General features: G+C 34.8%; 1 protein-coding gene across 2 annotated transcripts; it reads right to left on the bottom strand.

Annotated features, from left to right (window-relative positions):
- Positions 1 to 5,457: 5,457 nt before the first annotated feature.
- LOC118047331 (mediator of RNA polymerase II transcription subunit 16) lies at positions 5,458 to 16,386 on the bottom strand. 2 transcript variants are annotated; one of them, XM_035056598.2, is made up of 16 exons: positions 15,729 to 16,386; positions 14,214 to 14,282; positions 13,877 to 13,965; positions 13,584 to 13,696; positions 13,258 to 13,359; positions 12,981 to 13,071; positions 11,826 to 12,422; positions 10,940 to 11,558; positions 10,704 to 10,783; positions 10,460 to 10,542; positions 9,509 to 9,745; positions 8,964 to 9,135; positions 8,196 to 8,722; positions 7,795 to 7,971; positions 7,248 to 7,619; positions 5,458 to 6,166 (listed from the first exon to the last, which is right to left on the bottom strand). In XM_035056598.2, exons 1-16 carry the CDS (start codon positions 15,992 to 15,994, stop codon positions 6,020 to 6,022), a joined length of 3,741 nt encoding a protein of 1,246 aa, XP_034912489.1. In that variant the 5' UTR covers positions 15,995 to 16,386; the 3' UTR covers positions 5,458 to 6,019. The 2 variants fall into 2 exon arrangements, with proteins under 2 accessions (XP_034912489.1, XP_073264824.1); XM_073408723.1 differs by lacking the exons at positions 13,584 to 13,696; positions 15,729 to 16,386 and having other exon boundaries at positions 12,981 to 13,066; positions 14,214 to 14,287.
- Positions 16,387 to 18,547: the final 2,161 nt, after the last annotated feature.

Below are 18,547 nucleotides of genomic sequence, written 5' to 3'. Positions count from 1 at the left end.
ATAAAAATCCCAAGGCAGAGGAACAAACTCTCACTTTCTCGTGATTGTAACAAGATCTTAAGAGAGAAAAGATACACTTTAAGCTCTTTAAAACCTTTTATACATTCTAGTGTCCATTCAAAGTTAATGATATTTTTTAAAGCTTTGAAGAAATGTCGATTGTGTTTCCTTAGCCTACATATAAATTTGCGGCTAGTCTTCCAGTGAAACATTATAAGGGGGAGTTATATCCAGTATTGCCTGAATCTTCTAAGGGTCGAACTTTATTCCTTTGCTGTTGTCTAGGAAATCCAAAACATTTCCTCCTCTTATGGTGAATATATTATTTGAAAGGGTTAAGCTTTATCTAACACCTGCCCAAAAAAAAAACATCTTCTAGATCCTTGAGATGTTGCTCAAAAATCATGTCATTCACTAGCATGTCATCCACATATCTTTAAATGATCCTCTAATTTAATGCTTAAACATTTTTTTAACCATATGCTAATAAGTAGCCATTGTATTTTTCAAGCCAAAAGACATTGCATTGTAGCAAAAAGTTCCTCTTTCAGTAATGAAATAAGTCTTCTCCTCCTATTCTAGATAAATATGAATTTGATGGTACCCTGAACTATATCCAAGAAACTTAAAAACTCAAAGTCTACTATAGAGTCCTCCAATCTATCAATCTTTATTAGAGAAAAAATATCATTTGGATATGCCTTGTTTAAGTCAGTGAAATACGCACTCATCCTCTATTTTCCAATACTTTTCTTTTTCACCATGACCACATTAGTCAACCAATCAAGATACATGATCTCATGAATGAACCTAGTAGCTAAAAGTTTATCCACTTTTATAATTATTACAAGTTATCTTTCCCCTCTAAAATTTCTCTTCTTATGTTAGATATGAGAGAAAGTTAGATTGACTTGAAGTTTAGAAGCACTATTTTCGGATTAATCCCTAACATATCTGAAGTTTTGAAAGCAAAATTTTACTTATATGCGAGGAGAAATCTATCAAAAATTGTTATTGATTTAGTATAAAAGCACTACCTCAGTGAGGAATCAAGCCTAATTAAAGAGTTTTTGAAGTTCTGATGAGGTAGAAATGCAAACAATTATAGGGAGGTCCGTGACATATCTCATCACAGGTATATCTTAATTGTTTGTCATAGACTAGCTCATAAAGGTCAAGAGCCAAACCCAAAAAAGAGTTGATGGCTTTTTGAACTTGTCCCATAAATGGTGCCTAATGATGACATTTCAAAATCCAATATGCTTAGGAATGAGATTTTTTGGTATTTGGATAATGGGTAATCATATGTTTGTGTCAATATTCCATTCTCCAGAACTTAGAAAGTGGATAGCTAATGGTAAAAAGCCTTACACCTGCAAAACAATTCTTTTTGGTGGAGTTTAGGGACCCTCATATAATAAAGTCAATAGCTTTTAAGAAAAGAATAGCAATAAATGAGAGAATAAGCATTAAATCCAAAAACAAGAGTGTTTGTTCTTGGTTTTTGTATGATAAATATTCTGAGATTTAAAAGTATAGTGTCTAAAGAATAAAATTGTGAACCTTTTTACTTGGGAAGTTCAAGGGATATTTATAACCCTTAAATCTTATCATTATGCTAAAGTAAAGGGTTTAGAGAGTCATTTCCTCATGTTAACATTAATGATGAATAAATATTCATTACACAATATTAATGATGGATAAATATCTCTTACATAATAATAAGATGAAAATATGGTAGGTCATTACGATATTTTTTATACATTTACAGGGGTAGGGAGACAAATATCCCTAACACTAATATTTTATGTTAAAGTCATAATAATAAACAAATAAAGTCTTATAGTCCAACATGGGGTCTATAATGACTTGTAGTCCTTTAACTTTTTTATGTTAGGCACATTAATAAGCTCATAATCAACAATCTAATAGCATGTCAAACTCATGTCTAATTAGACTCAGTGCGCTTCCAAACCTAAAGGTGATTGGTCTTGTAACTCGCCAAACCTATATCCACTTAGGCTTGGCATAGTGCCAATGATTAAAGGCAGTGGGTCTGGCGAGGCCTATTTTGGCTTGGCTTTTAGCCATACCTAGGAATGTGGGGTCTAAAAACAAGTTAGAGCTATGTCATTTGAGTCTAACATTCTCCCAAGCCTATGGATGTTGAATATGAAAGCAAGCCCTTCCCATATATCAATAGGTTACTATCTTGTTTTTAGATCTTTTAAACAAGGACTTAAGCTTCAAAAAATATTTTTTCATAATGCCAAAAAATATTGATCCATCACGCGAATAAAGATATAAGAGGAGATTAGTGCATTGCACTTGCCCATCATAAGAAGCAAACAAAGAGTGATATGAATAAAGCTTACAAAAGTCATCGGTTTAGCTTCTACAAGTTTGACTAATAAATAAAGATCCATCAACGAATAGTTAAAGCAGCCCAACTTAAGTAGAACTTAATGAATATTGCCTTTAATAATGTCAACTCTTGAATCATGTTATTCTATTTTTTTTTTTACGTTTCTTGTAGACTCATGAACGAACAATGAATTATAAAAAAAACATTTTTTTTTTATGGAGGAAAAAATGATATGATCTAGTTTACTTACTTTTCATTTTTTTTCTTTTGTTTTACAAAAATAGATTTTTGGATCACATTCAATATAAAATATTGTGTTTTGCATCCCACTAATATCAAGAAAAATCTATATTTATATCTGAGTTAAAACTTAGATACTTATTAAATCATAAAATCAATTCATAATTACATATAAAAGCATGATTATTTTAAAAATTTTGATTAAATATTATATCCTTAAGAAAATATTAATATTAGTAAAATTCTTTTAAAATATTAATTTTCTAAAAAGTATGTTTTTAAAAAAAAAATGAATCCTAAAATATAAGATGATTTTTTATTTTTTTATTATAGTTTTATTCATAAAATAACATAAAATCAACTACTTAAATCACCCTTATATTATATAACACTATATTGGAACTTTATTTTTACCATCACAACCCTAGAAAACTTAAAATCAAGCTAATCAAAAATGAAGTGTTAAAATATAAAAATATAAATCACATAAAAAATTCATCAAATTATTAAATTGAAACCTTAATTGATTTTTACATGTTATTGTTGTTGATTGAATTTCTTTGATTTTTACTATTTAGGAAAAATAGTGAAAATGATAATGATGGTATTAAAAAGACAAAATTTATTAAAAAATAATTCTTAAAACTTTTATTCATATGTGTAATGTTAATTTACACACATCTTCATATATTATTGAAAATAATTGTTCAAAAAAAATAATTTGTAATAATATAACATCAAGTGAGGAATTTCTTGTAATTATTATTTTTAAGAGTTATATATATTTATCCTAACTATGTTTTATTAAATTTTGAAAGATAATTTAATCTTTTCCCTAATTTTTACTTAAATCCAGTTTAAAACTATTTTATATAATTCACAAAGTAAATTAATTAATTTAATAATAATTATCAAAATTTAAATATGATTATTTAAAAATAAAACATGTTTATATAGTAAACATTCACAATTATTTATTTATAAACAATTCAACTTCAAGTAATAAAAACATGCTCTTGGAGGGTACAAGTGAATCAATAATCGTTAAGTTGGGCCCGGTTCAGTCCATCCGGCCTATAACAACTCGAACTGTAGTCCACTTTGTAGCCCCAAATGAACGACTTGTCGGAGCATTTAGTGTTGAATGGTGGGCCTTATTTGGCCTTAGAGGTAACGGGCAATTAGTTGGGTAATTTCCCAATTGCTTTGGCCTCTTATAATTGGGTTATTTATCTAGACCTGTTTACATAGTATTATTGTTGATTTGTGATTGACATTGCGTTTGAAATTTTTCTGAATTACATTTTAAAAAATGTGGTTGAATTAAAAAAAATATTAAATTATTTTTTTTTTAATTTTTTCTAATAATTTTGATGTATTAATGTTAAAAATAAAAAACAAATTTTAATATACTTTAAAGTAAAAAATATTTTTAAAAAACATGAAAGGTTTTTTATGGTATTGATTTTTGATGAAAACACTTCTATGGTTTTAATTTGAATAATTAAGTATATGACTATATGTAGTTTGATTCATCAAGCAATAGAAGTTACAAGATTATTGGCTATGTTTATTTTAAAATATAGTTTGGACGGTTCCAATTTAAAAAATAAAAATTGATAAAAAAAAGTTAATATATATATATATATATTAAAAAATAGCAATACATATACACAATTAAAAAAAACAAAAGTAAAGACACTTGATTTGAAAACTTGTATAATTACAGGCACTAAAATTTTTAAAGATAAACTCAAGAATGGTTGGCTAAATTGTTTTCTGGTTAAAATTATTTTTTTTATATTTAAATCGTTTTAATGTGTTAATATTAAAAAATAATTATTTTATTATATTTCTCAATGAAAATCATTTTGAAAAACAATATGTACTTCTCTCCTTAACATTCCTAAATATTTAAGGAGTGCAATAGATTTTGCTTTTAGATGTATTTTAAAAATATATTTTTCTTTAAAAAAATATCAAATTAATAATTTTTTATTGTTTTTTTATGGTTTTAATGTGTTAATGTAAAAAAATAAAAATATTTAAATATATTTAAAATAAAAAATTATTTAAAAAATATATTTCATATCACAATACTAAAAAAATACTAGACCTAATAATCATCTTAGAGTTTTGACGAGAAACAACTATAGATAATAAAGCCCACCCATCATGATTATTCCATGTAGAAAAATCCATTTCATACAAAATCAAAGCTTTATTGGACACGTGTTACAGACTATTCTTGGAAGTCTTGCGATAAGTCAATTATGATTATCTAATCTATGTATATGTATAAAGAGAGAGAAGAAAATAAAAAAACACAAACAATATCTCAAGAAAAAATAAAATAAAAAAATAAAACTACTATTACAATTTATAATAAAGGTTTCTTGATTTACAGTGATTTTTTCATATCATTAAACATTTGTTATAATAAATCCAAAATTATTCTCTAATTTATTTTTTAATTATTTTTTTAATTAAATATTTCAATCGGTTGGAAATTAAATCTTATAAATTATTTAATTTTGCTTTGCACGAGATGTCTCAAACAAACTTACGAAATTAGATTGGTTCTAATTTTACAATAGATTATTTTTGTTATAATATAGTAGGATAAATAATAGTTTCAGGAAAAAAAACAAGTTAATAAATACCCACCGGGTGAAAAGGGTGGATCCAACCAAGTGTGCTCTCATTTCTTGTTTTACAACATGTCGTGTGTTCGACCAAAGAAACATTTGATAGTTAGATGAAAATAACAAGCTCAAATTTTGCAGAGAGACAGGATGTGAATCTTTTTGATGGGTTAACAAGATTGGACATTTTTTATTGGATGCTGCAACTTGAAAAACCAGGGCATCATGGTAATAAATGATTAATGTTTCTCAAACAGACATGGATCTATTACATTCACACCTGCGATCCTGATCAATTTCTCGTTTCTTTAATGTACAGGTAATGTCACTTCCATTAAAAGGAAAAGCAAATGTTTTATGTGAAATGCTGGGAACCTTCACTAATGGAGCTCTCCTGAACATTTTCCAAAACACAAGCCTTCCTTCCAAAACTGTTGCTGTCGAGCTGAGGAACTTAAACGCTGTTACATAAACACCAGACAGCTGATGCATAGGACGAACGGACGGATTTCCACTTCTGCAAGGCTAACAGCCCCTCTTTACTTCCAAGCTCCAACCAGCAACTACAAAAAGGAACATATAATATACTACCATCAAAGAGTGCTGCTTTCTTCAACATCAGCTACTGCATGTGCTTGCCTTGAACTGATTGTCATGAAAGTGGAAAGCCGCGGCTAATTAACATTGCAGTCATGCATGCACCACCTTGAATTGATTGTCATGGAAGGGGAAAGCTGCATCTAATTAACATTTGTGATTGCGGTCTCGTCTATACAACTCGAACCCATGTCCCCCCACACATCGGACAGCCATAGGCCCAACGGCTGATCCACCAAGCCTCTCTTTCATTTTGATCTGGTGGATTTGCAGCACAAGGGGAGGCCAAAGCCGAAGTCTGCCGCAAACATCTTATGCACTGCATTAATAGCAATAATGTTAGATAAGTACAATAGATTACAGGCAGATCCATGCATGCAGAGAGGGCAGAGGATTTGCAACTGAAATAAACATATGAATGATTATATGGCAAGTGAGAGAAAATTTATGATTGAGGTTATTCCTTTGCAGATTCGTAACTCTGATGGAAACATATTATGCAAGAGAAAGATATCTTATCATAAACAAAGCAGTTCACATGTTTCATTCCCTAGCACCACAATTAAATTGAAAATAATGTCGGACCATTTCCATATTATGAACCACGAGAACCAAAACCTAGTAAATCACCTCTTGACCATTCATCCTCGTGTCCAAGGAAATATAATTCAGCACTCCCAGAGAACAGCACCACTCACATAGAGTCAGATCCGTGAGTAATCTCAGTTGATCCTCCTCTTATGTGAGTAGGGGAAGAAGAGCTCAAGGAGCATGTATCTTTGGGCATGTGTTCAGCTCCTAATATCAACCCAACACCATTATATATCTCCAGTGATATCATTAATACCATAACCTCTAAAGTAATATCCAAATTAGAGTGGTTATGGATTATGCATGAGGGATGATCGTTGATTTCCTTGTGAATCACAAAAATGCACCGGGACAAAAATTCAATTGCATTATGCATTTACAGCCAACTACATGCCTTCCACCTCATGGTTACCGAGGAAAGAGATCCATAACTCAAGGAATCCCTTCATGGGATTATCCGTGTGCTGTGACAACTCTTGGGTGTACTGGTACAGGACCAGACTAAAACTACGTAGGTATTAAGGGAATTGGGTTTTAAGCATCTTGTGGTGGATGCAACAGTGTATAGGGGATAACAGGGGAATATAATTCACTAGCTTGCAACCACTAAATTCACTTCAAGGCTTAATTATGTTGAGTACCTTCTTCTAGATACATGACACAAATTTACCAATAACATAAAAATGGATTTTACTTTTCAATTCAGTAATCCTACAGAAAAGATGGCTGAATAACAAAAATAAAAATAACTGACAAGATCCAAACAAAAAAAAATTCAAATAAGCGAGGGGGAAGAACAATGGAGTGACCTTGTACCAAACGCCTTCAAGACCAGTCTTCCACACTGCAGTAACAACATCTCTTCGAGAACCCATTATGCCAAGATATGCTCCCAGGCCTGCAGAGGTGTTCAAGCCAACAGCTGCATCTCTTTCAGACAGTCTGCGCTTCCTTGGCCACAGGCCATGAGCTCCGTAATAAACATCACAATTTTCCAGTGAGCTAAAATCAAGTGAATCTGTGGAGTTAAGCTTAGAAGTATCCTCTGAACCAATATCCTCTGGATCAGACCAGGGTCCCCCAAACATATTCCGCCTGTGCCACTCTTCAGATGGAGGGTGTAGTTCTAACTCTCGGAGTAACAGACCAGCAGCATCTGCACCTCTGGGTCGTGGCATGTTCTGTGGATTCCACAACAAAATGTTACATAAAGTTAACAAAACAGTTGTTTGTCCAAAAAAATACAGAAGGAAAAGTGGAGGGTTATCCCGGTCAAAAAAGAAAAAAGAAAGAAAAGAAAGCTACTTCCAAACAACCAATAGTTCATTTACTGGAGTAAATCATAAGCATAGATACCTGCATATGCGGGCCAAGAGATGCTTCTACAACCTCTGGCAATACAGTATAATTGCCGTCAATATAATGCAACCGCACCTGGATATTGCTGCTTCCTACTTGAGAAACCGGCAATGGGTGTACCAGAGCTGCTGTTCGCCGACACAGATCCATGAGTATGAGGAAAAGGACCTTCACCTGCATTGCGCCAAAGAATGAGCCTTTATCTTAACCTAGAGAACCACTGCTGATTGAATGATTGTTTCCTTAACCGAGAGAACTATCAAAACCTTTCCGAAGCCCAAACACTGAGCGATTGACTCGAAAGTAAAGCAATTTAGCCAGATATGAAACCAAAAGTCTAATGAAGATTCTTTGTAACATGTGAAGACTAGAAGAAATTAAAGAGCAACAGTTTCTACCTCCTCAGAACTGTATCCTTGGCCAGCATTGCCACTGCCTACTCTGTGCCTGCCAGCAGGTCCCTCTTCGACTGCTTTAGCTCCAGGCACTACCTGACTACCTCGAACTGCCTGACCTTCATCCGACCGAACCGCAGCTGGTGCTGGCTTTGAAGAAACAGAGTTGATCTCCTCCACCTTGCTAGGAGCGCCAGACTGAGGTTTTTGCACATTTGTATCAGTGGGATTTCTCTGTGTACCTCCAGCAAAACGAGGTACTTGAGTTCGCCGCCGAAAGAAAAAACAGAAAAGCAGAAGCTGGCATAATCTGTGAAGGAAATGGCAGTCACCGATGAGCCTCACTGCTGGGGTTCCAGGAAAAGTTCCAGTATTGATGCTTATTGGCATGAAAGAAGATGGACCACTTATGGGGTTTGAAGTTGCAGTGGACACTCCATCAGTTGTGCTACTAATCTTAGCAATGGCACCTTGTACCCAAGCTTGCATCTGAGTGCTTCCAGTAGAACTTGTACCGCCACTTTGACCACCTGGAGAAAATGCATTATACATAATAACCATGAGAGAGCGAGAGGGAGAGAGATATAAAAGTTTTCATGGAATTTTCCCAGAGACTACAGCAGTAACCTCTTAAGCAGTAAAGATCATATTGCAGGACTTCACAAGCTTTTCAAGTTGGACACCACAAAACTTAGCAAACACAAAATTATGGAATAAAGGAATTTTATCTTTCTCCTTTATAAAGATGAGCACTAGACACTGCATACTAACCCTGATTTGGTGTGGGCGATGCCGAACTTTGAGTAGGACTAGTCACCGTATTGCGGTTACTGCCTGCGCCTGCTGTAACGGCGTGACTGGCCAGTGTGCGACAGAAACTTGCATAACGCCGTAGACGTGTGATAAAATGTGAAGCTAGATCAAGAACTGCATCAACATAAGCCTGCATGAAATTACCACAGTTAAGAGAAAATTAACAAATCATAAACCTGCATCAACATGTGCAGATGTTTGAGATGACTGGAGGCAGGAAAATATGCAACCAGCGTCTGCATGCTTGGATACAGAAGACTATCAAGCCTAAACTGCCACACATATATTGTTTGGTCAGGCATCAGTTTCCAGGCCATAAAAGCAAGGTACAGCCCAAGCCATGCAACCATCATCATACATTTGATGTATCAGATATAAGCATCATATTGCAGGCAGTCAGACCATGAATAAGCCACATGTTGCTGGTAGGAGTAGATCTTCAGTACTAAAAACTTCAACAGGACCCAAAATTAACATGAGATAATAGAGAGATGAGAGCAAACCTGAATACTCGGAACAAGGTTTGGTTCAACAGTCATTGCTTCAGGATCAATGCCAGATAATGTCTCGCCAGAAGCCTGCCATGGTTCAGGTACTAATGCTGAAGGATTTATCAAAGCTGACTCAATGCCTTTGCCGAGCATATCAAGCAGCAACCTAGCCTGCATGTCAAGAACCATTGCCCTAACCTCCTGAGCATTTGTACCTTCCAGTAGCCTACATTTTATTCTGTCCAGACTCTGCATCATTAAAAAACAAGTTTACTTCCCAGCCAAATGCATTCTAGAAACACAGGCAGTAACAGGAGCTTTGAATTGTCAAGTGGGGTGAGAATTAAAGAATGCTGTTTTATCTTATTTCCTAATGTGATAGTGATGCATGTCTTGCATGGGACTTTTGGGTTGTAATGTGCCAAGATATACCATGTGTGTTTATGAGACACATTACATGTCATACCTTCTGTAATGTGCCTCAATAAGCAGAGAGTTTATTTGGTTGAAAGCAGATGATCAATGAATGCAATTTTTGTATTCACAACTTTTTCATATTTATGGTTTCAAGAACTCTTTCTTGAGGATTCATGGAAGCCCCGGTGAAATTATAAATATCTATCCCCTCAATTTCCACAACCCATTCTACATCCAGTCCAAGTCGAATATTCTACAAGAACTAGGCTAGCAGCAAAAGAATATTCTGGATGCCCATGCAAACTATTGAAATTAGATTTTTTTTTTTTTTTTGGGGGGGGGGGGTGGAGGGCGCAGGGGCCACCATGGCACATACTATTTCCAAACGAATAACAAAAGGAGTTCCATGGAAAATTTAAGAGAAATGAACCACATATATAAAAAATATTAGATGCGTTCACTCAATAATGTAATTCCAGATATCATAATGGCAGACTATCTCAAAAGAAATAATGATGAGATGGCAATAGTGCAGAAAAAACATACAGGACCATACTGCTGCCTGTGCTGTGTAGAGGGAAGAGAATGAAAATCAGCATCCAAGACTGCAATGACACTGTTAAGTGAAACTGAAAAGAAACAAAGAACCAGACATAAACAGAGTATCTTACCGTGGATTCATGTTACTTGCAAAGAAATCTAGAATAGGAATCCTTGGGAAGAAATTGATCTTCAATATATTTTCTTTTTTATAAGCCACGGTAAAACTGGAGAATCTAATTATTCTTACCGATGCCATCCTCAGCAGCACTCTGTGTACAGCCAACAGCATCCCACCAATCAACACCAACCAAAAGGCTCCACCAAAACCTGCTCTGGCAAAACACAATATCAGTATGACCAAGCAGAATGTTGAAATTATCTACACATCCAACCTTCATCTGATTTTTAACCAAAGGAAATGCCATAACCACTAACATGTGGATTTCCAAGGTAATTCCCAAACAAATGACTCTTACTAAGTACCTTTCAGCAATAGCACGCTCCCAGATTGCTGAGTTAGCCTTCACCAGACTACTTGGAACAGCAGGAGGAAGAACACGAATTATCTTTAATACAGTGCGATCCTTACTAGTGTCATGCCAAACTGAAGCTGAGCAGCAGCTTGTGGAAGAGAAGGCAGGAGCAGCAATTGCAGATCCAACATTAATCTGGTAGTTGTCAACAAGTGTGAAGTTTGGCCCGGAGAAAATGTGAACTCCACCCCGCAGAAAAGCAATAGCAATCTCGCCACCATGAGCAGAATAAACAATTCGAGCAAGAGTTCTAACATCGCTGGGCAGATCAGAGGGATCAAAGGTGACTCTTTTCGTCTTCTCAGAACCAGAATCAGATGCCTTTCTTGCATCTAAGATTGGTACTGCAGGAGCTGCTTGGAGATTTTTAAAATCATTAGTTGGTGGTATGCTTGTATCCACTTTGGACACCCATACAGTTTGCATGGGTGCCTGCCCACCAAAACCAGAAGTGGGATTTCCAAATATTGGATGAAGAACGACAGGTTGAAGGGATGATTCCCAGCGTTGCACCCTCCATCCCGTGATTAAAGGACCCTCATCTGGATCATAAGGGGACATGTATTGTCCTGCATGAACAAAACCAGTTATTATTATATTGAATCCAGATAACTGCGGGCAAAGAAAGGGATCTTCAGCTGACTCAAACATGAAAGTTTAGCCTCACATCACTGTATGAGTATGAGTATTAAAGCGAGTAGAGAAAGAGAGCCAAGGACACTTTTGAACAAGAAAAAACACACAAACTACATAAAAACACACTGAGCAGGATTTGTCATGGAAAAAATACGGAACAGGCAAAAAATAAAATTTCAATACAGAATACTCATAGGTACCCTCAACTATAACAACCGCAATCACAGAGCCACCACGAGTCGGATCAAAAGCAACGGCACTGACTCCAGAACCCCAAGTGGTAGTTGCTGCAGATTGAGCTGCAGCCTCAGGACTCACATACGCAGAAAAATTTGAAACTGGCGAACAATGAAGTGAGACAGTGTCAGTGAAATCTTTATCCATGTGCTTTTTCCCTTGCATTGCTTCAGACATCAGATGCTCTTGCCAGCTGAATAAATATGCAGCCAAAGGAGCAAAACCAGACCAATTAGGAGGCTTGACTGAAGGCGGGACCCCATTGCTAGTACTCACCATCGGAGTTGCTTGAAATCCATTTCCAGGGCCAGGAGTAACCTCCCAAACAACAACAGTTGAAGGGTTTACAATCGGAACACCTGCAACATGCATTGCACCACTATCCGTTATAATAGCATCAGCAGCCATAATCCCACTAGGGCCAGCACCCAAGAGCCCTTTGCTTGTGCGAAACCACTTCGGTGATGTATTATTCTGACTAGGGGGCCACTGGGACCAATGAAGTTGAACAGAACCCGATGAGAAAACTGAACAAACACAGAGGAAATTTGGCCATCTAGCTGAAAGACAAAACAGAAAGCACGTTAGTGATGGTCTAGGTGCTGTTTTAATATGTCAGGCGGAGGTACCTCAAAAGCAGAAAGAACAGAAAACCAAAAGTATCACCATCATTATTGGAATACTTAGCACTAGCAGCAGTGGTCAATTGTCAGTTAAAAGCACTGGTTCATTCTTGTAATTAGGACAAAAAATGGCAGATATTAAAAATTCTTAAACTAAGAATCTCTGTTCTTGCCATACATTGCATCTTTCTAAGAACATTCACGATACAGTAGTTACAAGTTGATCCAATAATAAATAAAACCTTAGCAGAAACTACAACCATTAATGAATAAAACCATAGCAGAAACTACAACCAAATTACTATTCTAAATTTACAGCTGTTCAGAAAATAACCTGAACTATTTTTCTCAAAGCAACAGTCAAATGATATAATTCACTGGATGTTAAGTTGCTAGTCAGAAGGCATGGCCCTTACAAGCTAAAAATGGAACTGGGCTTAAAGCTCCCACTTGAGCTTCTACAAATGCTTATGAAGAGAAGTCATGAAAACAAACCTGAAGTTTGAGAATGCTGAGAAAGGAATTTTTCCTCAAAAGCTGACTTTGAGTTTGTGGGAGTGCTGGACTTTGACGAAAGCCACCTGTACTGATTTTTTAAGAGAAGTCGGACTACAGCGGAAGTATAACCAAATACCAACACAAATTTAAAAAAACAGAGATAAACTAGAGAACTGAGAAATATAGATAAATACTAAACCACCACCACCTATGTGCAAAGCATAATACATGGATAATTTAATAATCAGATAACAAAAACATAATAACTGCATACTGGAGAGACCCCAGATAGCCATTTAGTAACAACTGCAATGTCCTGTCGCCATTCATGCTCACGCTGCCAGCAGCTAGCATCACGCACCAAATTAGATGGACCCTGCATGACCAGATAAGATGTAAGCTACAAGAGAATTTAAAATTATAAGCAAGTGGTATGCATAAACACAGCGAGAGAGCAATGGGTAAAAACCAAAACAGGGCCAGCCCCAAACCTCTTACGTTGAGCAAGCCATGAAAAGCTTAGTTGTTAAGAACAAGTGAGTGGAAAAAGGCATCTACTTATTTTATATCTGGCTTAAACAATCCATCAAGTTAGCTTACTTGAGAAGGTTGAGTCCAGATAGTTATCCTCCCATGGAAATTAGCTATTAATAATGCACGAGGGCAAGAAGTAGGGGACCATTCGATAAACTGAACAGAATCACGAGGAGAATCTGCAAAGGGATCCAATTCAATAACTCGAAAATGGGAAATTAGAGCCCAATAGAAAGAGGGAAGTAATAAATCAGTGAGAAATCTAACATATAATAGATGAATGAAATACACTCGGCATACATGACTAATTAAGACTTAAAAAAAGGACATGGTAAATGGTGCAAGTTGATTCAAAATACCTGCTATGACATTGAAAACTGCACATTCAGTTGGTCTCTCAGGGATAACCACGTGTATGGGGATCCAAAATGGGGGGTTTGCATTGGAGCTACAAAAAAAAATAGCAAATGATGATATTAAAATATTAATTGCAAACATGTGAGTCCATCTTGGGTACAATCTTATATTTTAATTAGAAGAACCCGAAATAGTTCACTATAGCAAATATCAATCATGTTTCAACATCTGTTCTCAAGCACATTAGCGTATTTATAGGAAAGCCCAATTGGCAACAATGTATAGCCAATGCTCTCCCCTATTAAACTGAAACATGTTAGAATCAAAAACTCCACTGACCTGGGAATTCTTGCACAAGTTTCTGATGCACAAGCTATCGCGTTCAGCTTACCACACCAAGCAACAGCACTGGAAAAGCACAAGTTGAAAATAAGAATTTGGTAAGGACCAGTAAAATGGTAGAATGGACAAGCAAAGATGCTTTAAATAACAACAGCTCATTTACTTTAGACAGCTGTTAATAGAATCTCAAAACCTACATTGGGAGTATCATGTTTTAACAATACCCATGTCACAAATCAACTGCATGTAGCTACAAGTTTGTGACGCTCATTGTTATGGCATCATGTTTCGAGTGTAAAATAGATGAGAATGACCACAGAACGTAAGAGTGAAAAAACACTGTAGCAACTAGAAAGCGTGTATAAGAAAATCTGCAAGTAAAATCTACAATTTCCCGTTGTGCTAACTTCTGTTCTATTTTGGCCTCCCATGGCAGATCGTATGTTAGGAATGCATGTTTTTTCTGCCAAAAAATGCCATTCTCATAATAGGTCAACACTAGAAATTGCAGAAATAGAAAGATTTATCACCCTGATACAAGTGTGAAGATGGTAATTTTCAATATTTATCAAAACACAAAAGCAAGCTTCTATATAGCATATACCAAATAACTTCATTGTATCCTGTACATATCCACCAATCAATTCTAAAACTCTCTTTCTCTATCATATTTTTCCAAACTTGATTTCTCACTCGTCCTAAACTCACTTCCACTTCCTACACTAACTACAGAGCATCAAAACCAACAAAATCAAGGCATAAATCCCACTTGAAGGACTCCAGGTATCTAAAGATTTAAACAAATAAGAAACCCAACTTCCATAAAACCACTCAAAAAAACACATTTCGATAAGTAAAAGAACCCTAACCAATAGCGATAACTGATAAGCTCAAATTGCAGAAGAAAAAACTCAAATTTCAATAAAAGAAGAGCCTGTGCTCCAATCAACAGAGTGAAAACACTAAACCTTTAATAAAGTTTCGCTTAAAACCCACGAAGTTTAGAGACTGAACAACTTCCATATACAAACACGACTCACTTGAAGAATCGAATAGAACACTTGCATTATTTCATAAACTACCTAAAAGAAACTTAACGAGAATCACAATACACTGAGATTTGTGCAAAAGAAACTCAATTCCAACTTAAAAGAACCCGTAATTGTAACATTCATAAAATTAAAAACACTCAAATCCCATCAAAATTCACTGGAAAATCCACAACCTTAAACACTAAACAACCTCTATTCACAAACAGAATTCATTCAAAATTCAATTGAAGAACCAAGAACTTTGTCTTGTCTCAAATATCACCCTAGCAGAACCCTAAAAACAATCACAGTCCACTCCAATTGTCTAAGAGAGACTCGAAATCCACTTAAAAGAAGCCCCAACTAGGCCCACAATCCAAAAAAGTAAAAGAACACCAAACCTAAATCGAATTTCACTTGAAAACCACGGCTTTAGCAATCAAACAACCAAAATCCACTCAAATCTCAATCAAAGACTGACCTATATTTGCGACAAAGCTCTGGCACACTCATTTTATGCTGCAAATTCGACCGTGGCTGTTTCAGCCTAATACAAAACACAGTAGCCGGACTCACTGAGTCCTCTTCCATTGAATCGTCAAGTTTCTCGCCACCACTCTCTTCCTCCCCGCCACTGCTGACAGGCTCGGTCTTCTCCACTCCACCAACACCACCGTCAGCCGGCACAATATCCGGCGCAACCTGTTCCTCCTCCGTCGTCTCCTTAATAGAAGAAGAAGAGGTCATTTTTGAAAAATAAAAACCGAATCTTTATATAGAAAAAAAAGAGAAGTGAATGTTGTTAGTGGTGCAAAAGTCACAATTGAAGGCGACAGGTATGACTGACTGTTTAGAGTGGGGGAGAGAGAGAGTGGGGCTAGTGTGGGATTTTGGGTTTTCTTTTTAGATTTTAGTTTTTTAGGGTTTTTGTTTCAAGGAAGAGAGACAAGGAGTGAGAGACTGAGATTCCATCAGGTGTTTCCTTACTCGCCTTGTTAGAGGGAGAAAGGAGATGTATTTCCTCTCTCTTGGTTCTTGCTTATGTCAAAAGCAAGGCCTTTTTCGTGTTATTGGGTGTTCTTGGTAGTGGGTTTTTCTTGCTTGCTTTTGATTTGAGAGACGAAAAGGAGGGTGTTCTTTTTGTTGTCAGCATTTTTATTATTATTTTTACACCTTTTTTTTTTTTTTGTGATTTGATTGGGAATTGGAAATGTTTGCTGCGTTATGCTTCAGATTTTTTCAACCCTTTTATCGCCAGCAGTTTCATTTCATTTTGTCTGCTCATGCAAGGCTCCCCCCAACTCCACAAGTGGCCGTCTCATGTGGGATAGAATTAGACAAATTTGTGCACGGCTCTAATCAGAGATTAGAAATATTAATTTATTTTTTCACATTATTTTGAATCAAGTTTGGATATCAATGGAAAAAATTGTTATAAAGAAGTGAACTATCAAAGATTAACAAATTATCATTTTTTCACAAATTTGTCTGTTTATTTGTGTGTTTTGTGCAGCAAATATTAGCTTGTGTTATGAGTGAGTTTAGAGTTGTTTTTTAAAGTATTTTTCTTGCTAAAATGCATTAAAATAATATATTTTTTATTTTTAAAAAATTATTTTTGAGATCAGCACATCAAAATAATTCAAAACATACAAGATAATTAATTTTTAATAAAAAAATAATTTTTTAAAAAAGCATGAATACAACCGTGTTTACAAACATTTTTGTCTGCAAAAACAAAAACACACAGGAGAGATTTTTTATAAAAAAAAATAGTAATGTAATTTAAAAATTTTAAGAAAATAATATCATTAGATAAGTATTAATAAAAAAAATACTTTCATCTTGTTTAATTTTATAAACATAACATTTATTAAATATTATTATTTTCAAGTAAAATAAAATAATTATTGTAATTTAAAAAATCAATTTTTAAACATTATATACTTTCAAAACATGACATGTAAAATTTAAATGCCTCTTCAAATAAATTAAATTAGCATTACAGTTTAAAAACTAGGCATATAATTAATGTTGATGTTCTGACCAAAAGTATTTATTTTTTCAAAACTCTCTCTTGATGTGTCAATTCACTATTTCTTTTGATTTTATATGCCAATTTTCAAATTTGTTGAGAAACCTTCTTCTTTTTTTTTCTTTTTTTTTGTTTAACGTGGGTGTCCGAGTCAGCTTACGCGCACTACGACTAATCCCGCAGGCCCTGAAATTAACGACCATGTAAGCCTCCAGTAGCCATCATGTGAGCAACCTAGGGTTCGAACCTGAGACCACAACCTTCTTCATTTTTTAATCAAACGACATATTGTGTCCGTTGGATCCTTTGCATCATGAGGAAACATTTGAGGGGGCTGGGGTATCACTTTGTTGTGTTGTAGCTAGCTGCTGCACCGTTGATTTTCTACAGCCAGCAAATTTTTTTAATTATCAATATGAATATTCTAAACAGTTTACGAATTCAACAACTAATCTCATAAATTTTAAAATGAATAATTATATAAATTTTTATAATTTTAAAAATATTCAAACTCATTACTGTTAAAAAATAAACATAAAACACGACCGAACTGCCCCTCTTTGTCAAAATTTAAGCAGACAAGATTTTGACACAAATTTCTTGATGCGTGCAAAAGTTGGAGAATCACCCTTTGGTTTTTTCCACGGATAAGGATATAAGAGGGATTAGTGCACTGCACTTGGCCATCACTTGAATCAAACAAACACTGCCATGCATAAAGCTTACAGAAAAAAAGTCTCTGTTTTTATCTTTTACTAGTTTGACTAGTAAACAAAGATCCATCAGCATACAGTCAAACAAAGCCAACTATCTCAATTAGTCATTTTTAAAATTTATTTCAAAATCATTTAAAATTTGTATAATTATTAATTTTAAGATTTATAAAATTAGTCAAGATATACACAAGTTAGCCGAACATCCACATTAATTTAAAAAAAAAAAACCACCCTGTGGAGCAATGAAAATGCCTTCAGTTGTGTCAGTAACAAATATATATTGTTGATTTATACACATCATCATATATAATTGAAAAGAATTGTTCAAGTGAAAATAATTTGCTATCACAGAACACTAGGTGAAGATTTTCTAGTAATTATTATTTTAAATAAAAAAAAATATTTTTAAAAACAATTTTTATTACTCTCGGATACTAAAGCTATAGATAACTTGGTGGTAGCATTTAGAGTTGAATGGTGGGCCTAATTTAGCTTTACAGATAACAGACCATTAGCAGGGGAATTTGCCAATGGCTTCGGCCTCTTGTA

The sequence above is a fragment of the Populus alba genome, chromosome 4 (genome assembly GCF_005239225.2).
Source record: "Populus alba chromosome 4, ASM523922v2, whole genome shotgun sequence".
Taxonomy (NCBI): Eukaryota; Viridiplantae; Streptophyta; class Magnoliopsida; order Malpighiales; family Salicaceae; genus Populus; species Populus alba.
The sequence above is the reverse complement of the archived record's forward strand: the minus strand, read 5'-3'. Positions and strand labels throughout refer to the sequence as shown.

Bases quoted from the DNA above. Each gene is read 5' to 3' on its own strand.
- LOC118047331 (XM_035056598.2), bottom strand. From the start codon at position 15,994: ATGACCTCTTCTTCTTCTATTAAGGAGACGACGGAGGAGGAACAGGTT. The intron at 9,136-9,508 runs GTTTGCTCTCAT...AATTTCATGCAG, and splicing joins ACCTTGTTCCGAGTATTCAG to GCTTATGTTGATGCAGTTCT. The intron at 7,620-7,794 runs GTATCTATGCTT...TGGAATCCACAG, and splicing joins CTCTTGGCCCGCATATGCAG to AACATGCCACGACCCAGAGG.